The sequence below is a fragment of the Salvelinus fontinalis genome, chromosome 21 (genome assembly GCF_029448725.1).
Source record: "Salvelinus fontinalis isolate EN_2023a chromosome 21, ASM2944872v1, whole genome shotgun sequence".
Lineage (NCBI taxonomy): Eukaryota > Metazoa > Chordata > Actinopteri > Salmoniformes > Salmonidae > Salvelinus > Salvelinus fontinalis.
The window spans coordinates 40,981,570-41,009,445 of record NC_074685.1 but is presented as its reverse complement, the minus strand read 5'-3'; the positions used below and the strand labels follow the sequence as shown (position 1 = coordinate 41,009,445).

Sequence of the window (27,876 nt, the reverse complement as noted above, 5' to 3'; positions counted from 1 at the left end):
AGTGTAGATGAAGGGGAGGAGACAGGTTAAAAGAAGGGTGTTCAAGGCTTTAGACAATTGAGACATGGATTGTGTGTGCCATTCAGAGGGTGAATGGGCAAGACCAAAAATATAAGTGCCTTTGAACAGGGTATGGTAGTAGGCGCACCGGTTTGTGTCAAGAACTGCAACGCTGCTGTGCTTTTCAAGCTCAACAGTTTCCCGTGTGTATCAAGAATGGTCCACCACCCAAAGGACATCCAGCCAACTTGACACAACTGTGGGAAGGAAGCATTAGAGTCAACATAGGCCAGCATCCCTGTGGAACGCTCCGACATCTTGTAGAGTCTATGCTCCGACGAATTGAGGCTGTTCTGAGGGATGGGTGCAACTCAATATTAGGAAGGTGTTCCTAATGTTAGATGTACACTGAGTATTCCAATCTAGGTGGTTGAATTCAGTACAGCATGTAGAATGATTCTTTATGATCCTGTGCTTGAAGCGTTATTCCACTGACTCTTTCCTTATGTAACTCTACATGCAGTGACCCAAACCCCAGGCTGTTGATATTTCTGTTCTATGCATAGTTCACCTGTGCATAAGCTTTCTATTCATGCTCGATTATGTGATCTTGATAAACACAAACTAAATATACACTTCCAAACGTAACATAGGAACTGGAAAGGGCAGAAACTAATGTGTGTTGCTCCCAGAGGTGATCTTAAATGAAGTATGGTGACAAACATAGAAGAACAGAAGCTTTACTAAAGATCACATTTTGGAGTAGCAAACAGTGAACATATTTCTTAGTTTTTCAAGTGTTTCACCCCACCTTTCTAAGAGTAGATTCAGTAGATAGGGTTTTATTCATCTGTCTTGGTCTCTCGAACTAGGAATCATGGGTTGGTGGGTTGCAGCCAGTCACTCTTTGCAGTTAAATAAAGACTAGGTTATGGTTAGAAATATGACTTTTAGTGGACCAAGAACATTCACATTGCTTTAAGATGGGACACATTGTAAAAACATATGCGGTGTATTCATCAGCACACACCATAGAAAAACTTTTTAAGATGTAAAGTCCAGGCAGTCCCTGCCTGTTTTAGTCCTTATTCTTCCGTTTGGTGCCTAAACATCTTTAGCAGAGTTGCCAACTACCGGATGTATCCGGTTTACATGAATACAGCTAATTCAACCTAGCTTCCTTTTCCACCTAAAACCGGATGTGGGAACTCCGCTCAGGCGTTTTCTTTTGCGCCTGCTACGTTAGTGCCTAAAGAACACCCTGGTCCTCCGTCTCTCTCTAACCCAATCATGTCTCTGCAGGACGCGAGGGCCAGGGCCACGTTGACCCCAGGGAGCTGCAGAGTGTCAGGCATCAGCTGGAGGACGCCCAGCGCTGGAATGCCTCCCTGCAGGCCCGCCTTGGAGTCATCAAGAACCGCGGGGGAGGGGTGGGTGCCACCAACGACACTGGTGAGAACCAGGATACTGTACTATCGCATCATCACAAACCCTGACGATGTCTCAGCACATTGACAAAGACAGTAGAGCTGGGATGGGAAACTCGAGGAGACGCTTGAACTGCAGGGTCTCTTTAGAGTGCACAACCCTGGGTTCCTTGGTGTTAGTCACAGACTTAAAGGAGTGTTTCTTTAAATATAAAGTGGCGCATATCTGAAGTTAAAGTGCAGTCTGTATATTGGTAGTAAATAACTCCTCTGTTCCAGCTGACACCCTGGGTAGTTTCATGGCCGACCAGACGTCCTACATGAGTATCTGTGTAGGAGAGGGGGAGGGCCTGGACCATCTGTCTGTAGAGGAGCTCCGACAGAAGGTCAGCTTTTACTTCACTGCATTAGCATACTTCATATTTGATTCATACATGATCATACTTAATGTTTCATTATCATACCTCTTTCCTGTAAATAATGTTTTATTCTGGCATCGAGCCGAAGAGCTAAACTGGAGGAAAACACCGTTTTTATTGTTTCTAAGTATCCAATGCTAGTGGTTAAGGCAAGATGTACATCACTACTGATGAGTTGCTAACGTCATTGTATCTCCTGTAGGTGATGGAGCTGCAGGACTATGTCAGTAGACTGCAGGCTTTGAATGAGGACCTGCAGAGGATGCTCTCATTGACCGAGGGCTCAGACCACAACCTATCACAAAGCAGCTCTGGGAAAGAGGTATGTCCAATTTCAAATCGACCCATTTGGCATTCACGCTGGCACTTCTGTAGATCATAAATGATTGGAAAAGTGCATTTAATATGGTGGAAATTCTATCAGAGAGGAAGGTTAAGTTATTACTGTATTGTTTCTAGCTGACAGATCCGTGTAGATCTATATGTAGGCTCTTGTGCTTAGTGCTCGTGGTCGATTTGGAATTCGGAGGTGTGTTCAGTTTCTTGAATGTTTGCTACGTTGCGGAACGGTTTATACTGAACAACATATTTCACAAACGTTATTGAACAGACCGGTACGTTTGCTCCTATTTGCTGGGTGTGGCGAGGTGTGGCTTGAAGAAATGAGTGACCTATTTAAAGGGCATTAGCCATACTGACAGCGTTCCCCAAACCCTACCCATTTTTTAAACTGGTTGTTCAGTACAGCACCGTTTCCATTCAATTGAACGTTCCAGAATAGAAGTAGTGCTTCCTGATTCTCAGGGCAGGGCTTTAAAGTGCGATATACAAATAAATATTTTGCTGTGAAACCATGAGTTTTATTTTGGGAGCACTGTGCGACTATGAAAAAAATCTCCCAGATTATAATTGTTGTAATGAGGCTTCGCTGTACAGTTGTTTCCATGTGCCTAAGAGATACACACGAGTGCAGATTCATTAGCGTCATGGTTGTACCATTACTACAGCGAAAACGTCTGGCTTCTAGCCCAACCAGGTCAAAATATCTGACCCACATTTCAGCGGGTCGCTGGGATCTCATTTTACATTCAAAAACCATGTCGTGTGCCGTTCAAAAACTACTTGCGAGCCTCGCTACCATTTGTTTACCATTTGTTTACACTTTGTTCAAGCATGTTAGACCTTTGACTAGCTAGCTAACAACCAGGTAACTTCAGCAGTATATCCAAACATCTGGTGGCACAGAAGGAAAGGAACGGGATATCTTCTTCAGGAGATCAATGATCACAGCAATGAATGAACTACAGATCTCTTGCATGTCTTCATCACAAACCTGACGTTTTTAAAGAGACTGTTTAAAATGTTCAAAGTAATGCATCTCAATAGGAAAATAGTGCTTTGTAGAAATCTAATATTCCACAAATTACTGTAAATTCAATGACCGGTATTTGTATCAACATTTTAGCTTTTATAATAAACATATTTACAGCGTTACATATTAGTTTCTTGGGTAATAGGTGCTTTAAAAGTAGCTAGAATGCATCCAGGCCCAATACAGGCTGTATCTCAATCAATAAAACTATTCTGATGCTCCTACATTTCATATGGCACATTTTAATTTAGAGCCCTGGGCACAGCTTCATTCTAATCCTCTCCCCTAACCTCTTACTAATCTAACCTTTGACCCTGAACCCTCACTGATGTATGTTAGTTTGTTCTGTCTCCTTACCAAACACTTTTACATCTGCAGTACTGTGTCCTATATCTGTTTTACCTCTTAACTAATGCATTATGTCTCTGTAGTATACAGCATTTACCATCTCTTTCCACCCCTCCTAACTTCGTCCCTGTTCTTTCTTATGTGTCCCATGAAACAGTCTTTTCTTACCCCATGCCACATTAGACACGTCGCTGTCACGCCATTCTGCCTTTGCTGTGGTGCCGTGTTGTCTTATGAATTCTGTTCCCTCATTGCATTTTTTTTCCGTTACAAAGCCATGTGTCACATACGCCTCCCATCCCATTACTATAGCAGCATCTAGAGCGGAGACAGGAGAAAAAGTCACCGCACAGTGACAGAGTCCACAGTGACTCTGGCCAGGACAAAGGGAGCCAGACGGACAGCGGCCTTGGACAGGTAAGCAGGGCTGATTTAAAGATGGGTGATAAGGAAAATAAATGTTTAGTTGTTTTATGCATCTTAAAGAACCATAGCAATTAGAGCACATTAAATATGTGTTGTGGGTATGTTTTTCCTAATCTGAGGAGTTCCTTGGAATTTTGCCGTGAGAAAGTATACATTGAGCATTATGCACCATACCACGTATAGTACTTCTCATACACTCTGAAAAATTCCCCTTTCAGGTGGTAGATGGAAAGCTGAATGACGGCCACCAATCTGCTGATGTGACTGTGAGCAGTACCCTGGCCCAGATCCAGAGAGGGATATGGCCTCCCTGGTCTTCCAAAGCCACCAGTGAGAGCCAGTCACAGAGCAGCCAGCAGGGAGAGGTGGAGAGGGACAGAGACTGGGAGCAGCTTTGTTCTCTTCTGTCCGACTGTGGGGCCTTATCAGTCAACCACCTCAGGTGAGTCACCTTCATCTTCTATCTAATTACTGTGTTTTAAGGGGGGTGGGTACATTTTCATAAGGAGGAGGAAAGCGATTGTGCTTTTCCACTAATAATTATGTGTGTTTAGGGAGGAGCTACAGAGGTTGCGGTCAGAGAATGTGGACCTGAGGGGTCAATTAAAGGAGGAGAAATCCACAGAGTCCAAGGAGAGCGCCGACACCTTGGGCGACATCGGCGATGCACAGGGCGACCTCCGCAAGACATTGGAGAGGCTGAGGTCAGAGGCCAAAGGTCACCGCAAGATTATCCAGTTGCTGAAGGAGCAGCTGGAGAGGACTGAAGCGGTGGTGGACGTAGAGACCCGGTCGGATAGTCAGCCGGACATGATGGTGACGATGACCCGGGAGATGGAGAGGCTGCGTTTGGAGCAGGAGGGAGGAGCTCATGGTAGAGAGAAACTGCTTGAAGGAGAAGCGAGAGGGAAAGCACAGGGAGATGGTCATGCCACACAGGGGAACAGCCACACACAGCCTGCCAAGAGACATTCATATCGCATCGCAAGACAAGGGGTACGTACTGTCATTGAAATGAGAAAGAAACATGAAGTGAAGAGGAGACTTGCACACATTTTAATATTCCTGCTCTGCTGTTTGTTTCTGTATTGCAGGCTGGTGTCAAATCTCGCCTGCCCGTCCCTGTGCGACACAACAAACCAGACACTGCTGGCAGCAGGGAGTCGGTAAACCAGGCGTCAGACGAGTTCTCTGAACATCTGAGAGGAGACGTACTACATCAACTAGGCCTGGACCACCACCATGACCAGCAAACCTCAGACTCCGACTCCCACAGCTCTCCTAGAGCCGCCCAGCACTGCAGCCCAGGCTCTAACCATAGCAGCACCACTATGGGGACCACCAGACAGGGCCTGGAGACGGAGTTCCTCCGAGCTCAGGCTCCCACCGACGCCGAACTCCTATCCCAGTTGGAGCTCCTCCACCAGGAGTGCCAGGACAAGGAGCAGCTGATAGACCGTCTGGAGGAGCAGATGGCCGAGTGGGACGAACTTCAGGCCCAGCTCCGGGAGAAAGACCGGCTCAACCGTCATTATATGGAAGCCCTGCAGGCCGCCGAGTCCACCATCACTTATCTTACAGCCTGCAACCTGGACAGAAACAGCCAGGGTGGAGTACTAGGCTCTGGGTCCCCTGGTTCAGAGTACATACTCCAGAGACAGTGCATTGAGCTCCAGAAAGCCCTTGACGAGAAAGAGAGACTCAACACCCAGCTGGTGGAGTGTCTCAACATGGTCGAAGCGGCCATTGCCTCGCTCCCCGGCACCTCGTCATCTGCCAACGCCCTGGACGGTCATTTGGACCCCCAGGTGCTGTGCACAAGGCTGGAGGCGACCTTACGGCAGGTCAGTGCTTCTCTTGACCCTCTGGTCCTGAAAACCTCGGTTCCAGGGCCTTCGGGGTGCCCCCTGGGCCTCGACGCGGAGCTGCAGCAGCAAGTGGACTCCCTGCAGGAGACGCTGTGGGAGCAGAGCCGGCTGAACGTCGAGCTGCAGGAGAGGCTGAGGTCAGCTGAGGAGGCTGTCGCAGCACAGCAGGGCACTGCCAACACTGCCCCCACAGGCCTGGAGGGCAATTACGGCAGGCAGCCAGAAGAAGACCTGAATGAGTTTCCGAGAGGGAATGAAACAAAGGGACAGAGAGGTTGGGGAAAACATCATGGAAGAAGCAAGTTTGCGTCCGATGAGAAGAGCAGCCTAGGATCTGAGCAGGTTGCCCAGCATCTCTCCGAGTGTCTCAGAGCAGCCGAGTTGGCCATAGGCTCACTCACAGCTCACTGTACCAACACGAGCCCTAGCACCTCTACCACGACCAGAGCATCTCAAAGCAGCTCTGACTTACAACAGCAGCTAGACAGATTACAGAGAGCACTACAGGAGAGAGAAGCGCTGGACGACCTGGGCTCCACCGAACCCACCCACCAACAGACCAGTAGGACCCCCACACGACACACCACTCCTGGGGCTGAAACCCCCTCTCCCCTAGAGCTCCACCATAACATCTGCCTCCTCCAGAAGGCCTTCTACGACCTGCAGGAGGAGAGGGGACGCAGGGAGAGGGAAGCCCAGACGATGGAGCCTGGAGCTTGGGTACCACCACGAGATGTCCAGGCCCAGCTGGAGAGCCTTCAGAAGGCTTTGAAGGAGAGGAAGAGGGCCTGTAAGAGCCTGGAGGAGAAGCTGGCCACGGCTCAGTCCATCATAGCTCTGCAGAACTCCTCCAAGAAGACCAGTCATGTAGCAACAAAGAGAGGTAAGGGAACAGTAATTGAGGTGAAATTGTTGATAAGATTCATACATACATTTAAAAATGACATTCCTTCCTACTATTTCTTATATGGCCCTTTGAGCTGGATCTGTTGGCTACTTTGTTTTTCAAGATTCATTTAAAGCACAGATCTAGACAGAACAACAACACAACGTCAGGAATTTGGAATCAGCTTTTTGTTTGAAAATGTTTGTCTTGACATACGTTCTTAGAGGAATGTGTGCAACCTGCACTTTGCTGAGCTGTGTGTTTATAAATGTGCATAGACCTCTATTGCAAGAAGTGCATGTACTGGTGTGTCGAGCATGACAGCCAAGCCTTTCGGTTACTGTTTTTGATGCACTAAAGGGAGCTTCGCATAGCATGACAACGAATGACAGTGACTGGCTCTGTGTAGAATTAAACTACTGCCTGTGTGATTCAATTGTTACATCAAATATCAACGTTTGACTGCACAATCCAAATGCAATGATGACATCACGTCCTCGGCATCTGATCAAGCCGAAAGAGAGAGAACCTGAACCTTCTTGTTAATCCCCGCCTGCCTGCGTGTTGCCTCTAGCGCCCCCTCTGGAGCAGGAAGACAAGAGCGTGCAGGTGGACCTGCAAGACCTGGGTTACGAAACCAGTGGCAAGAGTGAGGCCGAGGTGGATAGGGAGGAGAGCAGTAGCACAGGTAGACGACCACGTCTAGACGGAGCATGTCTGTCTGTCTGTCTGTCGAGTGGACACTAATAATCACAGTGGTGGAGTGGCGTCTGCTGCATGAGGAATGAAAACACTGGGCTGTAAGACTGTTTGATAATAACACCACTGTGCTTTTCTGGTCTGATAGTCACACATCGTCCGGGTGCGTCTCGATAGTCTAAAGTGGCTTCCTTTCCTCTCCATCTGCTCTGACATAAAAAGGACTGGACAGGTGAAAGCAGCTCACGGGCATCCGACATTTTGTTTTCCTCTAGCCTGTGTTTTCAGGTCAGTGCAGAGAGAGGTAAGGAGAAAAGGAGAGGAAGTGACTTTAGACTATTGAGACTCAGCCCTAAAGACTGCATGGGGAATGAACACTGGGCTGGAACATTGTGGTGATAACCCCACTGTGTTGTATGGGTCTGATAGTCACACCTTCTCCTATGTGGTTTAACCAGGGCACTGACTTGTACGGCACACCTGTGCCTCTGCCTGTCTGTCTCTCGCTGCCTGTGTCTCTCCTGCATGTGTGCACTCTGGTTGTTGTACTCTGGAATGGCTTGCTCTATGGGACACTAACTCCTCCTTATTTGACCACGGTCAACTGTAAAACAGCAGCACAAAACCGATCCTCTCTCCTTTCACATTGTACCATCTTCGTCAGACTTGCTTATTTTAGGTATATACTGTAGACCCCTGTTTGATCCTTTTGTGTGTGGTTGACGATGATCCCTCCAGATATGCAGCTTGTCCCTGGCAGTGCTAACAGCAGCCTGCCCTGCCTGCTGAAGCAGAACCAGGAGGAGCCCTCGTTCTCCTCCACAGAGAACCTTGACACGGCCTCCAGTGCCTCCTACCCCAGCTCCCCCACTCTCAGCTCCCCCAAGGTACTGCCACCCTAGTTACTGCCGCCCTAGTTACTGCTTTTCACATTTTTATTGGACATGGTCCTCGTCCTGTGTTTTGGTTTGATTGTATTGTCTCTCTTAAACCCTCACCTTTATGCTCTTTCTTTCTCTTTATCCTCTCTCACTTTTGTGCTTTCCTGTTCTATCTCTCTTTCTCATCCCCATCCCCCATCTCTCACTAGGTGAGTCTGAAGAGTCTCCAGACGTTTGACTCCTATGGTCTGTGTGAAGACCCAGCCCAGCTCAAGGCCCAGGTGAGGGAGCTAAAGACCCAGCTAGAGAGCCAACACCAGGTCATCCTCCACCTGCAGACCATGCTACGCCGCCGTGCCTCCCTGTCCAGCGAACTGTTGACTGCCACATCTGACTCCCACACTGCCACGGGAGGTCACACGGGCTCCGAGAGGGGGGAGGAGGGTGGGAAGGAGGAGAGGAGCCTGGAGGGAGAGGGGGAGGTGACGAAGGAGAAGATGAAGAGTATGAGCATGGAGCTGGAGAGGGAGAGGAGCGTGAACAGGAGTATGAGCGAGCAGCTGTTGCAGGCCCAGCAGCGGAGTCGATCAGCCTCACCTGCCAGGTTGCTAAGTAGTTGTTTCCTAACTTTCTTCATTATAAAGTCCTAAAGATGTATATTTGACATGGTAAAAAGTTGAACTCTGAATGGCTGTTCAGTTACTATTTCATTGTATTATTATGGACTCAAATGAATGTTTGTTTATAGTTGTATCTTTTATTTCACCTTAATTTAACCAGAGAGCCCTGGGGTCTAATTTGTGAGGTCAGCTCTCTACAGTGTATTTGTTTAGAAATGTCTGATAAATCTGTCTAGTAATCTAGTTATTATCATCACCACTAAACCTCTGTTTGGTTAAAAAGTATTTTTTTTTAATGATCTCATCTGTTCCCTATAGGATCGACTCCCTGGTGCAGTCGCAGGCGAGGGAACTGTCCCAGCTGCGTTGTCAGATCCAGGAGAGCCGGGGCCTGGGGGCACTGCATCGGATGCAGCTGGAGGAGCTGTCGCTGGCCTTCGAGGAGCTGCTCCAGGCCAGCGACGTAGACTACTACGTGGGAGAGGTGTTCCGAGAGCAGCTGGACAAGAGCCTGGGCGTCCTGGAGAGGCTGGAGGGCCGGCTGGAGAAAGGTAAGCACAACAAACATTCTATGTAGACATTGAAGATAGTCATAGTTGACATTGATAATAGTAATAGGATTTTAAAAGCAGCTATACAAACATGTACTAAGGACTCTTAAAGAGCCAAAGAGCTACAGAATGGAGTCTATTGAGACTGTTCTGAGATGCTCCATTCACCAACCCATTCTGAAATTGTATATACTTTCATAACCTACTCACCAATGCAGAGATGCGATGTTGGGATTGCGAACATCTGTGAGGGTTTCATTTTCCTAAAATGAAAGATCAAAGTTGCACTACTTTTGTAGTGTAATACACGTTCTAGCCAAACCACACATCATCCAATACCAGATACCCCACACGCAGGCCTCTCACCACTTGGCAAGCACGAGAATACAGGCCTCTCACCACTTGGCAAGCACGAGAATACAGGCCTCTCACCACTTGGCAAGCACGAGAATACAGGCCTCTCACCACTTGGCAAGCACGAGAATACAGGTTAGGGATGGGCGATATGGCCAAAATATTATATCACGGTATTTATAATAATAAAAAATATTTAAAAAATGACGTTATGACGTTATTTTACAGTACTTGAGTAAAAGTAAAGATACGTTAATAGAAAATGACTCAAGTAAAAGTGGAAGTCACCCAGTAAAATACTACTTGGGTAAAAGACAAAGTATTTGGTTTTAAATATGCTTAAGTATTAAATGTAAATGATAAAATGTACTTAAGTATCAAAAGTATAAATAATTTCAAATTCCTTATATTAATGACAACGAAGTAAAATGCCAGGGAGGAGCAATTGTGACATGGTAGGAACTAAAGTGTTGATAAGTGTTTCCTAGGGGACCCTATAAGCTTTGGCTACAGTGCATGTTCTCTCTTAGCTACTTCATGTAGCTAACATATTCTTGCTTTGCATATTCCTCTTTGATTTAGAAGATACTGTTGCACAAACAACATGCTGATTTAGGTCTACACCATCACTGGTATTATCAGGCTGTATTAGCTAGCTACGTTTGCTCTTACTCAGTACATTTATTCGCTAACTGTTAGCATTAGCGGCTAACAATTAGCGTCTCACAAGATTCAGGGCAACTTGTTAAGAAAAGACAAACTAGCTGTTTGCTGATGTAAGAAACAAACTGATTGTGTCATTATAGAACGCTAGAGTCATGAGCTTAGTTTAACTGTCGTACCCCATCAGAACCAAAAATATGAGCTTGTTTTACTCCCATTGTTTGCAAATAAACACTATTTAGCTAAAACTATCATTTAGATATCATTGGGGGGTGTGATCACCATAAGGACAAAGCACATAGTCTACCTGAAGAGGTTAGGAGAGAAAAGAGGCGGCTGAAATAGACAGATTGCTTCTTTAAAATAGGTGTGATAGACTGAAAGAGACAAGCCTTTCACCATCCCTCTCTCCCTGTCTCTAGGAGACGCTCAACTGGATAACGAGGACGGGGCAGCACTGGAGCTGGCGCAAAGGTGTGTGTGTGTGTATAATTTAGATATCATGTGTGATAACCATAAGGACACAGCATATAGGCTACCTGAAGAGGTTAGGAGAGAAAAGAGGGGGCTGAAATAGACAGAAGAGAGTGAGGTGTGATAGACTGAAAGAGACCATACGGAGTTGCAGTCTCCCTTCCTCCTGTACCACACAAACACCCTCCATCACTAATGGAGCCTTTTTATGTGAGATGTATGTTTTCCAGCCAACCAAGTTCTATTGACCTGCTTAGACAGTCACTGATCTGTTAATTTTAAAATGTTACCTTTATTTAACTAGGCAAGTCAGTTAAGAACAAATTCTTATTTTCAATAACAGCCTAGGAACAGTGGGTTAACTGCCTTGTTCAGGGGCAGAACGACAGATTTTTACCTTGTCAGCTCGGGGATTCAATCTTGCAACCTTACAGTTAACTAGTCCAACGCAATAACCACTAGGCTACCTGCCGCCCCAAGAGAGTCCAATGTTTCTTCTACCTCAGCTGCTTAAAACACTCACATTTCACAGACATCCATAGGCTTACAGCTGTCTTACTCAACACTGTGTGGTTGTCAACTTAATGTCAACATTTAGAGGAATATTGTCTCTTAACATTATTACTGGACAGCCACACCGTGCTCCATCAGGAGTTGCAGTACCTGCGCTCCCAGCTAGATGGCGAAAGTGACGGAGCTACAGCAGCAAGACAGCCCGGCCGCTACCAGGCTGCAGAGTACTTGCGGCTAGAGGGCAAGAGGGAGCTGCTGCAGCAGGGGATAGAGTACTTGCGGCTGCAGCAAGAGGGAGCTACTGCAGCAGGGGATAGAGTACTTGCGGCTGCAGCAAGAGGGAGCTGCTGCAGCAGGGGATAGAGGACTTGCGGCTGCAGCTAGAGGGCGAGAGGGAGCTGCTGCAGCAGGGGATAGAGTACTTGCGGCTGCAGCAAGAGGGAGCTGCTGCAGCATGGGATAGAGGACTTGCGGCTGCAGCTAGAGGACAAGAGGGAGCTGCTGCAGCAGGGGATAGAGGACTTGCGGCTGCAGCTAGAAGGCGAGAGGGAGCTGCTGCAGCAGCAGGTCTGCTGCCAGGTCCAACAGAACCAGAGTTTGGCCGAGTGTGCCAAGGAGCAGCTAGATTTGTGAGTGGCCGGTCACCAAGAGGGATTCTGCGAGGTTGGAAGCATGAGTTTGCTGTGAACTCTTCTTGACTTATGACTCTTTCGACATGTCTTCCTTCAGCTGGTCATTTCTTTTGGAATGTTTCGAGACCTGTCAAAATAGACCCTTTCTAGATAGTAGGCGTTTCGTATGTTGGTATGTTGTGTTTTGGGTCCTCTGTGTGTGTTTTTCTGAGTTTGCTGTTCTTGTCTGTCGAGAGAACAGCTACATCTACAGTCACGTGAAAGAAACACTTCTCTCTGAGGCACTCACCCCCCTCTTTCCGACAGGGATTTTTAAGTGTTTTTTCACTATTTTGGACTTTGTTTCAGACTACTTCAGACTGTGTGGAAGCGGCCTCCCCCCGTGGCCTTATAACCTGCTCTAACTCTCCCTTTCTTTCTCTCCCCGCTCTGGCTCTCTCTCTTATTTCCTCTCCCAGGCTGTCTAAAGAGTTACAGGAGAAGACCCGTCTGGTCCAGAGTCTACAGATTCAGCTGCGAGGCCAAACTCCTAGCAGCCACCACAGCTCAGACTCGGACCTGTCGGACAGGGTCTCTAACCAGGCCACAGCCTCCTACCACAACAGCCCCACCCTGCCAGCCTGCAGCAAACTCCATGGCAACCAGGCCTATCATGGTAAGAGATCATCAAGCTACTAGATATAACATGCTGAACAGACAAAATAACTTCATGCTGTTGTATTATGCCACGTGTAGCTGAAAACCCAGACAGTTTTCAGTTCGTCATCAAGGTTGTATGAAATGAACAATGTCAAGAGTTGTCAGTTGTTCAGAATGAGCTCAACCGATGTCCCCAGACTTGCTATCGAGTGCAGGGAAGCAGAGAAAGGTCCATGCTAAAGAGAAGCTACTCTTTGAATGTCACCCAGGTCCGGTCACTGTCCACGAGTCTCTCCTTCTTCCTCTATTTTTTGCCAGGGTCGCATTCATTACACAATGGAAAACTTTTTAAAACTTTGTTGCAATGGAAAATGAAAATGAGCACCCTTAGTCCAACTAGTTCCTCCCTGTTTCAGATTGTTTTCTCCCATTCGGTGCCTAATGAATACGAACCAGGTGTGGTATGTGAGTAGTGCAGAGTTAAGCTATTTTGGGCTTGTGCCGGATTAACTTTTAGCTCTCCATTAAATATGGTTATTGTTCCCCTCTGGCGGCCCAGCCGGGTCAGTGTCGTTGAGATTGCCTTTGCATCCCAGTCAGTCTAATGGTACTTATTTTCCACTCAGGCCCATTGTGGACCAGTCAGGGATCTCGAAAGGACAAAGAGGGCCAGCCAAGGGCAGTACGGGTGTCCGGTTACACCCATTACTGTTTTCTCCCCCCTCCATCCCCTCCCCTCTCTCTCCACTTAAAACTGCATTATTTAGTAGTTCCGCCTATCTGGTTTATTCTTCAAATTGTGTTTCGCTTTGAGTGTCGACAAAGAGGGCTATTACAAAGATAGATGATGTGTTGTGGGAGGACAAGTGAGAGAAGAGCAGGGCTACTGAAGAAGAACTCTCTTTTAGCTTAGTCCTGCGGCACTGCAGATGCTAGCGAGTTGCAGTTTTTTACTCATAGGGCTCCTGAGTGTTGGGCAAAGTGTTCATAGGCTAGGCTAACTTAGCAGAGGCTCATTTGGTGACGAGTTTGTTGTGCATGGAGACTGAGCTAACGGGGAGCATTCTATAGTATTAGTTTGAAGGGGCTAGGCTAGGCTAACCATCAGAGCTGTCCTTCAGCCAGTCAGTGTAGGTATCGAGGCCAACTGATACCATGGATGTAAAGGAGGAGAAAGTGAAACCAAATGACATAATTCGAGGATGGTGGAAAATGGCACTTGATGCTACCAAAGATGAATGCATGGGTACATAGGGATATTGTGTGGACTGACATTATATTTTTTCTCTCTAGGGTTTTGTTTAAAAAATGTTTAGGCTACGTCGCACAAAGAAAAATGTTGTTAACAACTTGTTCAAATTTCCTCTTGTCCTATACTTCATCCATCCAGGAATGAAAGAGTCCAACGGGGGCTCAACGTCGGCTCCAGACTCTGCAGCCCAGCAGACTGGGGGCGTGGCTAAGGATGGGGGTGTGTCTGGCCCTGGGGTCGTTTCTGAACATAAAGGGAGAGCCAGGCAGCTCCAGGGCCTGCAGAGGGAGAATGGGCGCCTGGTGGAGCAGCTGAGGAGCAGCGAGGAGCTTAATGCCACGCTGCGCAGCGAGCTGGACCTCCACCGCTCTATCCTGGTCCAGGGGATCTCCACGCCACTACACACCCAGGGAGAGGGGCTGGGGCAGAGCCAGGGACAGGCTGGGGGGTCACCACAGAACAGGGAGGACCAGATGGGAGAGGGACACCCAGCCTCACAGCAGGACACTGCCCAGCTACGCAGCATGAACCCAGGTACAGAGCCGGGAGTGGGGGGTGATCGTCACGTCTGAATGGGGATTATAGGCCTGTAGTTGCTTCTAATGGTATGTTCATTGGATCTGTATGTGTTAGTGCCACTTGTCCTCACAAGGTTAGAAAAGTGTGTGTATATTTTGACTGACATTTTTGTCAGACCTGTTAGCAGAACACCTGTTGGAGATCAGAGCCCTGAGACAGCGTCTGGAGGAGACCATCTACAACAACGACCGGCTCAGAGAACAGCTGGAGAGAAGACTGGGCGAGGTGGAGAGAGACCCAGGTACACACACCTCTACCTCTCTCTCTCTATGTTCATATTTGCATAGTCACACTGACTGGCTGAGATGGATACTCACACAGAGCATATTATGTTTGATTTCCTCCTCAATGATGAACTTAGCAGCCACCAACATCTTCATCCACGGTACGGAGGAGCAGGGCCAGCTGACCAGCGAGCTGCGGTTCCTCTGGGGACAGAACCAGGCCCTGAAGGAGCAGCTCAACCTGGGCTCCAGAGGTACCACTAACGAATAGCCGCTTTCCCCACATACTAGTGTGTTTGTGATTCCTGAATTGATTGATACCACAACCTGGGCATTGCTATTACCAACTGAGCCACAAAATGTCCCCAATATAGCAGAGGGAGAATAATAGCCCATTTTGTTGTCTATCCTATTAATATTATATTTAAATATTATTATGAACTCTCCAGACAAGCAGAAGGAGAACGAGAAGCTGCGTGAGGCGCTGGCCAGACGGACGGCCAAGCTGGAGCAGAGCAGAAAGGAGTGTGAGGTCCTGAGACAGGAACACACACGTCTTCAGGACCGCCTGGACAGGAGCATCCTGGAACACACACACCTCCAGGACACACTGCACTACAGCCGCCAGGAGATCCACAGGTAATATACAGAAACACACACACAGGACACGCAAGTTTGTAGTGATTCATATGTTGATGATGTAAAGAATATTTTCTGGTCTGTGGGGTGTAATTTTATTTAACCTTAATTTAACCAGGCAAGTCCGTTAAGAACAAATTCTTAATTACAATGACGGTTACAATGACGGCCTACCAAAAGGCCTTCTCCGGGGACGGGGCCTGGGATTTAAAAAAATAAATGCAATATAAATATAAATTAAGAAATAGAGTGACTAAATAAATATAAACTATACTATGAAACAAAGATCAATTATATAAAGAATGATAGTAAAAAGCTACGGGCACCTTAAATGAAATCTTGGTGGGAAAAGCCAACTCGGCTCCATCGTTCATTGAATCAGATGGCTCATTCATCACAAAGCCCACTGATATTGCCAACTACTTTAATGATTTTTTTCATTGGCAAGATAAGCAAATTTAGGGATAACATGCCAGCAACAAACGCTAACACTACACACCCAAGTATATCAGACCAAATTGTGAAAGACAAGAATTGTACTTTTTAATTCCGTAAAGTCAGTGTGGAAGAGGTGAAAAAATTGTCTATCAACAATGACTAGCCACCGTGGTCTGACAATCTGGATGGGAAATTACTGAGGATAATAACAGACGATATTGCCACTCCTATTTGTCACATCTCCAATTTAAGCCTACTACAAAGTGTGTGCCCTCAGGCCTGGAGGGAAGCTGAAGTCATTCCACTACCCAAGAATGGTAAGCCATTTACTGGCTCAAATAGCCGACCAATCAGCCTGTTACCAACCCTTAGTAAACTTCTGGATTTTTGGGGGGGACCAGATACAATGCTATTTCACAGTAAACAAATTGACAACAGACGTTCAGCATGCTTATAGGGAAGGACACTCAACAAGCACAACACTTTCACAAATGACTAATGATTGGCTTAGAGAAATTGATGATAAAATTATTGTGGGGGCTGTTAGACTTCAGTGCAGCTTTTGACATTATCGATCATAGTCTGCTGCTGGAAAAACGTATGTGTTATGGCTTTACACCGCCTGCTATAATATGGATAAAGAGTTACTGGTCTAACAGAACACAGAGGGTGTTGTTTAATGGAAGCCTCTCAAATATAATCCAGTTAGAATCAGGAATTCCCCAAGGTAGCTGTTTAGGCCCCTTTTGCTTTTTCAATTTTTACTAACGACATGCCACTGACTTTGAGTAAAACCAGAGTGTCTATGTATGCGGATGACTCAACACTATACACGTCAGCTACTACAGTTACTGAAATGACTGCAACACTTAAAAAGAGCTGCAGTTAGTTTCAGAGTGGGTGGCTCTAAATATTTCTAAAAATAAAAGCATTGTATTTGGAACAAAACACTCACTAAACCCTAAACCTCAACTAAAACTTATAATAAATAAATAATGTGTAAATTGAGCAAGTTGAGATGACTAAACTGCTAGGAGTAACCCTACATTGTAAACAGTCATGGTCAAAACATATTGATAGAGTAGTAGCTAAGTTGGGGAAAAGTCAGTCCATAATAAAGCGATGCTCTGCCTTCTTAACAACACTATCAACAAGGCAAGTCCTACAGGCCCTAGTTTTGTCGCACCTTGACTACTGTTCAGTCGTGTGGTCAGGTGCCACAAAAAAGGACTAGAAAATTGCAATTGGATGTACACAGAGAGCTAATATTAATAATATGCATGTCAATCTCTCTTGGCTCAAAGTGGAGGAGAGATTGACTTCATCACTACTTGTATTTATGAGAGGTATTGCATGTTGAATGCATCGAGCTGTCTGTCTAAACTACTGGCACACAGCTCGGACACCCATGCATACCCCACAAGACATGCCACGAGATCTTTTCACAGTCCCAAAGTCCAGAACAGACTATGGGAGGCACACAGTACTACATAGAGCCATGACTACATGGAACTCTATTCCACATCAAGTAACTGACGCAAGTAGTAAAATTTGATTTTAAAAAACAGATAAAAAAACACCTGATGGAACAGCGGGGACTGTGAAGCAACACAAACATAGGCACAGACGCATGCATACACACACACACGATAACATACGCACTATATACACACACACATGGATTTAGTACTGTAGATATGTGGTAGTGGTGTAGTTGGGGCCTGAGGGCACACAGTATGTTGTGAAATCTGTGAATGTATTGTAATGTTTTTAAAATTGTATAAGCTGCCTTAATTTTGCTGGACCCCAGGAAGAGTAGCTGCTGCTTTGGCAGCAGCTAATGGGTATCCATAATAAATACAAATACAAACTCCTAAATACATACACACAGGGTGCATAAACACACACTCACACAGTGTACACCATACTAAACACACACACAAACCCCAGGTGGAAAGGGAGAGGAGAGGTGATACTGCTGTGGAGAAGTAGACTCCTGGTATTGGGTGTCATCCTCACTCAACTGTGTCACTGGGAGACCAAGGTCATGGGTCACCAAGGTCATGTAAGCCAGGTTTTCCCAAACTGGGGTACGTGTTTTTTCTTCACATTTTTCAAACAGTACAATTGTATTTTCCAACAGGGCTATACATTTGGGTGAGTTTTCTCACCTGTGTACCCTCGTTTCACTGCCAAAAATAAAATTAAACCATCTAGTGTTCAGCTAAATAACAACACAATGTCAAATACAGGTACCCTAGTCAAATAATTAACATCCAATCACATTAACTGTTACTCTCTCGCGGGAAACCTTCACTCTTTCGCACACATTTAGAAGCGAAACATGACCATTTCAAAAAAGTCAGCCACGGAAGTTTTTTGAGCGAGAATAAAGACGACTTTCGAGTAGTAAGACATGTATAAAAGCAACAGATACCATTAATAAGAAGGGGCTAGAAGCGTCTTATGGTGAGATACCGAGTGGCTAGGACAGGCAAGCCCCATACTGTTGTGGAGACCCTAATTCTTCTTGCTGCCATGGATATGGCTGGGACAATGCTGGGGGAAAAGGGCAAAAAAAACTATACAGACAATGCCTTCATCAAACACTTTCACGACGCATTGGTGACATGACAGGAGATGTTTTGAAACAATTACTGCTTCGCATACAAACCAGTGAATTCTATGTGTTACAGCTGGATGAGTCAACAGATTGGGCGGGCCTGGCACAGCTCCTGGTATATGTCTGTTATATTTATGGGGGGTCAATTTAAGGAAGACATCCTCTTCTGGAAACCAGGACAACATGAGAGGATATTCTTTTAAGTACTTGATGAATAAATAAGGTTTTAAATGTAAGATGGCTAAATAAAGAGCAAGATTATTGATTATTATTATTATTTGTGCCCTGGTCCTATAAGAGCTCTGTCACTTCCCACGAGCCGGGTGGTAACAAAAACTCACACTCATTCTTATGTTTAATAAATGTATCGTATAGTGTGTGTGTGGCAGGCTTACAATGATGGCAAAAACAATATTTGAGAGTGTGCTGACCCTGGTGCATTTCTGTTTTTTTCTATTGGGCACAAAATGATCTAGAGGGGGTACGTAGCTGGAGGTTAAATGTTTGAAGGGGTATGGGAAAATATAACGTTTGTGAACCACAAATGTAAGGGATTCCACATTAGTTTGTTTGTGTGTTCTCAGATTGCAGAGTATAATGGTGTTCTCAGTAATGATGATGTGTAATGTGTTGGTTATGGTAATGATGAACGTACAATGTCATGACATTGGTTAATTTGTGTACTTTCAAGTTGCATGGCAAGATTGAAGTGCTGATTTTCTCAGTGTATACTGTGACTGGTCTCTGTCTTGTGTCCGCTAATGCAGTGTAGATGTGATGTGTTAGTCACTGGTGCAGTGTAGATGTGACGTGTTACAGTGTGATGGTGCACTGTAGATGTGATGGTAAATGTGGGTGTTTCATTGGGTTGCTACTGGGGTGGCAGGTAGCCTAGTGGTTAGAGCGTTGGGCCAGTAACCGAACGGTTGCTGGATCAAATCCCCGAGCTAACAAGTTAAAAATCTATCTTTCTGCCCCTGAGCAAGGCAGTTAACTCACTGTTCCCCGGGTGTTGAAGACGTGGATGTCGATTATGGCAGCCCCCCGCAGCTCTGATTCAGAAGGGTTGGGTTAAATGCTGAAGACACATTTCAGTTTTACAAATGACTAGGTATTCCCTATACTGTGTGTCAGTCTGTACGTGCGTGTGTGTGCAACTTGCTTGTATACCCATCCTAAATGTGTGTTCCTCTAGATTGCAGTGTGAGGTGAAGATGCAGAGACAGCAACTGTCAGACAGTCAACACCTCCTCCAGTCTCTACGCGTGGAGCTGCAGGTCTACGAACAGATCAAAACTGGCAATGGGACACACAAGCACACAGGTAGTGTCCTACAAGCACACAGGTAGTGTCCTACAAGCGTGCGCACACACACACTTGTCGCTTAGTTGTTTCTGACATTCCCTCTCTAGAGTCCAGTGGTACAGCCCAACAGTCTGGTCCTGGTTCAGGGTCTGGGTCGAACCAAGTGGACCTGGGGGAGCTGCTGTCAGAGATCCGCCACCTGAGGCTGCAGCTGGAAAGGAGCATCCAGACCAACACGTCCCTGAGGCAGAGACTGGAGGAACAGCTGCTCAGAGGTCCCAACCGCCCAGATACCATCAATATCAACTATCTACTGGCTACTTCAGGTACAGTGAGCTCCAGAAGTATTGGGACAGTGACAATATTTTTGTTGTTTTGGCTCTGTACTCCAACACTTTGGATTTGAAATGAAACAATGACTGAGGTTAAAGTGCAGACTGTCAGCTTTAATTTGAGGGTATTTTTATCCATGTCAAGGGAACTCTAAGAAAGAACAGCACTTTTTAGTAGATGTGCCCAATAGAAATATTTTGTCATAGAAATGAATGGTAAAATATGTATTATGTCATTTTGGAGTCACTTGTATTGTAAATAAGAATATAATATATTTCTAAACAATTCTACATTAATATGATTGCTACCATGATTAAGGATAATCCTGAATGAATCGTGAATAATTATGAATGAGAAAGTTAGATGCATAAATATCATACCCCCATGTTATTGTAATGGTGAGAGGTTAGCATGTCTTGGGAGTATGATATTTGTGCATCTAAAATGTTTCACTCGTCATTTATTCACAATTCATTCAGGATTATCCGTAATCATGGTAGCATACACATTAATGTAGACGTGTTTAGAAATATATTATATTCTTATTTACAATTCAAGTGACTCCAAAATGACAATACATAATTTACCATTTATTTCTATTGGGCACAAAATGATCTGAAACACAACCATAACAAACAGCAAATGCATCCAACAAGTTTGTAGAGTCACAAGCTTGTGTGCTATGGGACCAAATACTAAACTTCTGACTTTTTAATACACATAAGTGAATTTGTCCCAATACTTTTGGTCCCCTAAAATGGGGGGACTACACTGAGTGTACAAAATATCATGAACACTTGAGTTGCACCCCCTTTTACCCTCAGAACAGCCTCAATTAGTTGGAGGCATTCCCACAATTGTGTCAAGTTGGCTGGATGTCGGACCATTCTTGATGCACACGGGAAACTGTTGAGCGTGTAAAATCCAGCCGCTTTGCAGTTCTTGACACAAACCGGTGCGCCTGGCACCTACAGTTGAAGTTGGAAGTTTAAATACACCATAGCCAAATACATTTAAACTCAGTTTTTCACAATTCCTGACATTTAATCCTAGTAAAGATTCCCTGTTTTAGGTCAGTTAGGATCACCACTTTATTTTAAGAATGTGAAATGTCAGAATAATAGAGTGATTTATTTTGGCTTTTATTTATTTCATCACATTCCCAGTGGGTCAGAAGATTACATACACTCAATTAGTATTTGATAGCATTGCCTTTAAATTGTTTAACTTGGGTCAAACGTTTCGGGTAGCCTTCCACAAGCTTCCCACAATAAGTTGGGTGAATTTTGGCCCATTGCTCCTGACAGAACTGTTGTAACTGAGTCAGGTTTGTAGGCCTCCTTGCACGCACACGCTTTTTCAGTTCTGCCCACAAATCTTCTATCGGATTGAGGTCAGGGCTTTGTGATGGCCACTCCAATACTTTGACTTTGTTGTCCTTAAGCCATTTTGCCACAACTTTGGAAGTATGCTTGGGGTCATTGTCCATTTGGAAGACCCATTTGCGACCAAGCTTTAACTTCCTGACTGATGTCTTGAGATGTTGCTTCAATATATCCACATAATTTTCCTCCCTCATGATGCCATCTATTTTGTGAAGTGCACCAGTCCCTCCTGCAGCAAAGCACCCCCACAACATGATGCTGCCACCCCTGTGCTTCACTGTTGAGATGGTATTCTTCAGCTTGCAAGCCTCCCCCTTTTTCCTCCAAACATAACGATGGTCATTATGGCGAAACAGTTTTATTTTTGTTTCATCAGACCAGAGGACATTTCTCCAAAAAGTATGATCTTTGTCCCCATGTGCAGTTGCAAACCGTAGTCTGGCTTTTTTATGGCAGTTTTGGAGCAGTGGCTTCTTCCTTGCTGAGAAGCCTTTTAGATTGTCAATTTAGGACTCGTTTTACTGTGGGTATAGATACTTTTGTACCTGTGTCCTCCAGCATCTTCACAAGGTCCATTGCTGTTGTTCTGGGATTGATTTGCACTTTTCGCACCAAAGTACGTTCATCTCTAGGAGACAGAACGTGTCTCCTTCCTGAGTAGTATGGCGGCTGCGCGGTCCCATGGTGTTTGTTTGTACTGAAGAACGTGGTACCTTCAGGCGTTTGGAAATTGCTCCCAAGGATGAACCAGACTTGTGGAGGTCTACAGTTCTTTTTCTGAGGTCTTGGCTGATTTCTTTTGATTTTCCCATGATGTCAAGCAAAGCGGCACTGAGTTTGAAGGTAGGCCTTGAAATACATCCACAGGTACACCTCCAATTGACTCAAATTATGTCAATTACCCTATCAGAAGCTTCTAAAGCGATGACATAATTTTCTGGAATTTTCCAAGCTGTGTAAAGGCACTGTCAACTTAGTGTATGTAAACTTCTGACCCACTGGAATTGTGATACAGTGAATTATAAGTGAATTAATCTGTCTGTAAACAATTGTTGGAAGAATTACTTGTCATGCACACAGTAGATGTCCTAACCGACTTGCCAAAACTATAGTTTGTTAACAAGACATTTGTGGAGTGGTTGAAAAACTAGTTTTAATGACTCCAACCTAAGTGTATGTAAACTTCCGACTTCAACTGTACTCACCCTCTGATTGGCACACATTCTCAATTGTCTCAAGGCTTAAAAGTCCTTTAACAAGTACCATAAATAAGGGATCATAGCATTCACATCGTCAGTCTGTCATGGAAAGAGCAGAGTTCCTAATGTTTAGTGCACTCTAGAATTGACAGCACTTTTTGTACATACACAAACGGTTCACCCGATATGGATACAAATACCCTCTGCCAGTCTGCACTTCAACCTCATAGTCATTGTTTCATTTCAAATCCAAAGTGCTGGAGTACAGAGCCAAAACATGTGTCACTGTCCCAATACTTTTGGAGCTAAACACATAAGTATGTGGACACCCCTTCAAATGAGTGAATTCGGCTATTTCAGCAACACCCGTTGCTGACAGGTGTATAAAATCTAGGACACAGTCATGCAATCTCCATTCACAAACATTGGCAGTAGAATGGCCTTACTGAAGAACTCAGTCACTTTCAATGTGGCACCGTCATAGGATTCCACCTTTTCAACAAGTCAGTTCGTCAAATTGCTGCCCTGCTAGAGCTGCCCCGGTCAACTGGAAGTGATGTTATTGTGAAGTGAAAACATCTAGGAGCAACAACGGCTCAGCCACGAAGTGGTAGGCCACACAAGCTCACAGAACAGGGCCCCCGAGTACTGAAGCGCGTAGTGCATAAAAATCGTATGTCCTCGGATGCAATACTCATTACCGAGTTCCAAACTGCCTCTGGAAGCAACGTCAGCCCAATAACTGTTAGTCGGGCGCTTCATGAAATGGGTTTCCATGGCCGAGCAGCTGCACACAAGCCTAAGATCACCGTGCTCAATGCCAAGCGTTGGCTGGAGAGGTGTAAAGCTTGCCGCCATTGAACTCTGGAGCAGTGGAAACATGTTCTCTGGAGTGATGAATCGCGCTTCACCATCTGGCAGTCCGACGGACGAATCTGGTTTTGGCGTATGCCAGGAGAATGCTACCTGCACCAATGCATAGTGCCAACTGTAAAGATTGGTGGGAGGAATAATGGTCTGGGGCTGTTTTTAATGGTTCGGGCCCCTTAGTTCCAGTGAAGGGAAATCTTAATGACATTCTAGATGATTCGGTGCTTCCAACTTTGTGGCAATAGTTTGGGGAAGGCCCTTTCTTGTTTCAACATGACAATGCCCCCATGCACAAAGCGAGGTCCATACAGAAATGGTTTGTCGAGATCGGTGTGGAAGAACTTGGCTGGCCTGCACACAGCCCTGACCTCAACCCCATCAAACACCTTTGGGATGAATTGGAACAACAACTGCGAGCCAGGCCTAATCGGTCAACATCAGTGCCTGACCTCACTGTCCCAGTAGCAATGTTCCAACATCTAGTGGAAAGCCTTCCCTGTTATAGCAGCATAGGGGGGACCAAGTCCTTATTAATGCCAATGATTTTGGAATGAGACGTTCGACGGGCAAACTTTTGGTCATGGAGTGTATGTAGTATAGAGGTAGAAATCCATACACTATCATGTACTACCCACGTCAGGTAGGATATATATGTACAGGCTCTCTCACTGAACGCATGCACATCCATATTCAACCATAAAGTCCCGTGGCATAAACATTTGTCCTATGTTGTGTGTTCCAGAGGATACAGGCAGGTCTCCTGGTTGTGAAGGCTGTGATCCTCCCCGCCACTCCTCCTCTCACGGTGAGAACCCACAGCACACCCAATCCACAATGTACTGTATGTTACTGGCCTGTAGGTACACCACAACAAATGTCACATTTGTATAATGTCAATATGTTAGGTGAGTAACTGTGTATAACATCAATGTACGTCTGTGTCAGTTGTCAGTCATTAACAGTATATACATATGTGTGTGTGTGTTTGTGTTCTCTCTGCCAGATCTGAAGCGTCAAGCCCAGTCGGAGATGGACGCCGTGTCACAGTGTAGTAACAGTTCTGGGGACAGTATCTCTGGCTCGGCTCCCCCTCCATCCCGCCTGGTGCCCGGCCACCGTCTGTGGGCCAACCGCCAAGGGCGCCACATCCTGGGTCTTATCGAGGACCACAATGCCCTGCGGAAGCAGATCTCCGAGGGAAGGAGGCTCACCCGCACCATGGACACACACCTGCAGGAGTGTGTCTGCACACTCAGCCAGCAGGGGACTGACAACAGGGTAAATACAACAGTCTCTTATGAGCACATTCCCTTGTTTAATACATGTCAGACTTTCCTGTTTCCTGCTCAGGTGAAGTCCAGACAACTACCTTTTAGTATTTATAATGTGCATGTAATATTTGAAAATCATTCATACAATAAATTGCTGTAATAATTAATTACATTTCCTATGTGTTCATTATGAGTGTTCAACTGTTTATATTGAATATTGAGCCAGTGTTCTGTGTTATTGTCCAGGTGGTGGAACACGGTCACCTGAAGGCTCTGTCCAGCAGTGTGAACACCATGCAGCAGGTCCTGGAGGAGGCTGGCCAGCTGCTCAAACTGGTCTGGAGGGTATCCCTGCCCTCTGGCATCGTGACCGCAACCAGCAACCAGCAGGTACACACACTCTCACACACACACACATACACACACACACACACCAGTTATACACACACCCTCTCAACTCAGTCTTCAGTGCACACACAAACAAGGCTCTCTACATGATAAGTATACACATTTTTTCCACAAATTATAAATATATTAATACTGTCCACACAAACATGTAATTAGAATGACGCAATTGGAATAAATTGGTCAATATGTGTGGAAAGTGGAGATGTCACAAAGGTTCAAAAGTAAACATTAGCGGAGACACCTTATCAGTTGAGGAGACTGACTGCATGCATGTTTGCTGGCGCTACACGTTTGCTAACTATGTCTCCAGGGTGTCTCAGTCGTGTTTACGTTTGACTGATTGTGACGTAATCCACTTTCCATACTAATTGGGGGTACTGATAAGACCAGTGTAAATGGTCTCCCTCCACTCTTCCCTCTCCCAGGATGAGCTGTTGAAGAATGAGATAGCGAGTCTGAAGAGCCGTCTGTCCCAGCAGGAGCGGATGCTGAGCGGTGCGGTCAAGCGGCTGCGGACCACCAACCAGCTCAAAGAGGGCATGGAGAGGGTCATTATTGACCAGCGTAAGAACTTACTTCACCTCCCATGCTTGAGAGAATGATAATGCATTTGATTGAGAATCAACGGAACGCTTTCATATTTTACTGAGTTACAGTTCATATAAGGAAATCAGTCAATTGAAATAAATTCATTAAAGGCCCTCATCTATGGATTCACGACTGGGAATACAGATGTGCATCTGTGGGTCAGATACCTTAAAAGAAAAAGAAGGTAGGGGCGTGGATCAGAAAACCAGTCAGTATCTGGTGTGACCACCATTTGCCTCATTCAGTGCGACACATCTTCTTCGCATAAAGTTGATCAGGCTGTTGATTGTGGCCTGTGGAATGTTGTCCCACTCCTGTTCAATGGCTGTGCGAAGTTGCTGGATATAGGCTTGAACTGGAAAATGCTGTCTTACACGTCGATTGAGAGCATCCCAAACATGCTCAATGGTTGACATGTCTGGTGAGTATGCAGGCCATGGAAGAACTGGTACATTTTCAGCTTCCAGGAATTGTGTACAGATCCTTGCGACATGGGACTGTGTATTATCATGCTGAAACATGAGGTGCTGACGGCGGATGAATGGCACGACAATGGGCCTCAGGATCTCATCACGGTATCTCTGTGCGTGCGTTCAAATGCAATTGTGTGTGTTGTCTGTAGCTTATACCTGCCCATACCGTAACCCCACCACCACCATGGGGCACTCTGTTCACAATGTTGACATCAGCAAACCTCTCGCCCATACATGCCATCTGCCCAGTAGTTGAAACCAGGATTTATCATTGAAAATGACACTTCTCCTGCGTGCCAGTGGCCATCAAAGGGGAGCATTTTCCCACTGAAGTTGGTTAGGACGTCAAACTGCAGTCAGGCCAAGGCGACAAGCATGCAGATGAGCTTCCCTGAGAAGCTCTTCGGTTGTGCAAACCCAGTTTCATCAGCTGTCCAGGTGGCTGGTCTCAGACTATCCCGCAGGTGAAGAAGCCGGATGTGCAGGTCCTGGGCTGGAGTGGTTACATGTGGTCTGCGGTAGTGAGGCCGGTTGGACGTACTGCCAAATTCTCTAAAATGATGTTGGAGGTGACTTATGGTAGATAAATTAACATTCAGTGCTCTGGTGGATATTTCTGCAGTCAGCATGCCAATTGTACACTCCCTCAACTTGAGACACAATTGCACATTTTAATGGTCCCCAGCACAAGGTGCACCTGTTTAATATGCCACACCTGTCAGGTGGATGGATTATTTTAGCAAAGGAGAAATGCTCACTAACAGGGATGTAAACAAAGTTGTGCACAACATTTGGGAGAATAAGCTTTTAGTGCGTATGGAAAATGTCTAGGATTATTTCAGCTCATGAAACCAACAGCGTTTTATATTTTAGTTCAGTAACTTATTCAGATCCTATTCTGAGAATAATTAATGCATTTGATTGAGATCAATCAAATTTATAAAGCCCTTCTTACATAAGTTGATATCAATGCTATACAGAAACCCCAAACAGCAAGCAATGCAGGGGTGGAAGCAGATCCAAACATTTGAATTGACATGATTTGTTATTCTTTCAAACCAGTGTCGTTAACCCATGGAGTGCTGAAGAAGGCCAGAGGGAATCTAGAGGTGAGTCAAAGAATCAGTTTAGACAGACACCAACCAGTATTGTCAGTCAGACCAACTCCTTAGCCTTTTCTCTAATGTGCCATCTCTTATTGGTCTTTCTTCTCACTCTGTCTAAAAATGTGGGCAAATCTCAGACAAATTATTATACCGTCTTTGGGCTGAAAGGCCTGTCTGGAGGACCAGAGGAAGGTAAGTGTGTGAGGGGACAGAGTTTGAGTGTTCTGATGCATGACTTGGTTTGTTCCGTGATTTGGTTTGTTCCATAGCTTTTATGACCTGGTTTGCTTGCACTGTACTTCACTATTAAAAGTAAGAATGATGCTTGAGACGACATTGCTGCAAACGCAATATCCGTGAACTGCCTTAGTGCAGCCTTAGTGTTGCATGAGAAGGACCTGGCCCAATTGC

The 27,876-nt window shown here is 45.5% G+C and overlaps 1 protein-coding gene across 5 annotated transcripts in view; it reads left to right on the top strand.

The window, feature by feature from the left end:
* Nucleotides 1-27,876, top strand: part of cdk5rap2 (CDK5 regulatory subunit associated protein 2) — a 62,946-nt gene that overhangs the window by 32,820 nt on the left and 2,250 nt on the right. For 2 of the 5 annotated variants that reach the window (XM_055875209.1, XM_055875211.1), the window contains exons 25-49: nt 1,303-1,452; nt 1,707-1,813; nt 2,049-2,168; nt 3,879-3,983; nt 4,211-4,434; nt 4,547-4,988; nt 5,087-6,743; nt 7,321-7,434; nt 8,184-8,332; nt 8,536-8,930; nt 9,265-9,497; nt 10,937-10,988; nt 12,592-12,788; nt 14,163-14,558; nt 14,719-14,844; nt 14,965-15,081; nt 15,277-15,466; nt 19,723-19,850; nt 19,940-20,158; nt 24,362-24,424; nt 24,623-24,897; nt 25,137-25,280; nt 25,724-25,862; nt 27,422-27,468; nt 27,603-27,657. In XM_055875209.1, the coding sequence (XP_055731184.1) occupies nt 1,303-1,452; nt 1,707-1,813; nt 2,049-2,168; nt 3,879-3,983; nt 4,211-4,434; nt 4,547-4,988; nt 5,087-6,743; nt 7,321-7,434; nt 8,184-8,332; nt 8,536-8,930; nt 9,265-9,497; nt 10,937-10,988; nt 12,592-12,788; nt 14,163-14,558; nt 14,719-14,844; nt 14,965-15,081; nt 15,277-15,466; nt 19,723-19,850; nt 19,940-20,158; nt 24,362-24,424; nt 24,623-24,897; nt 25,137-25,280; nt 25,724-25,862; nt 27,422-27,468; nt 27,603-27,657 (5,844 nt within the window). The remainder of the gene's footprint in view (nt 1-1,302; nt 1,453-1,706; nt 1,814-2,048; nt 2,169-3,878; nt 3,984-4,210; nt 4,435-4,546; nt 4,989-5,086; nt 6,744-7,320; nt 7,435-8,183; nt 8,333-8,535; nt 8,931-9,264; nt 9,498-10,936; nt 10,989-12,591; nt 12,789-14,162; nt 14,559-14,718; nt 14,845-14,964; nt 15,082-15,276; nt 15,467-19,722; nt 19,851-19,939; nt 20,159-24,361; nt 24,425-24,622; nt 24,898-25,136; nt 25,281-25,723; nt 25,863-27,421; nt 27,469-27,602; nt 27,658-27,876) is intronic. The other 3 variants (XM_055875210.1, XM_055875212.1, XM_055875213.1) reach the window with 3 other exon arrangements.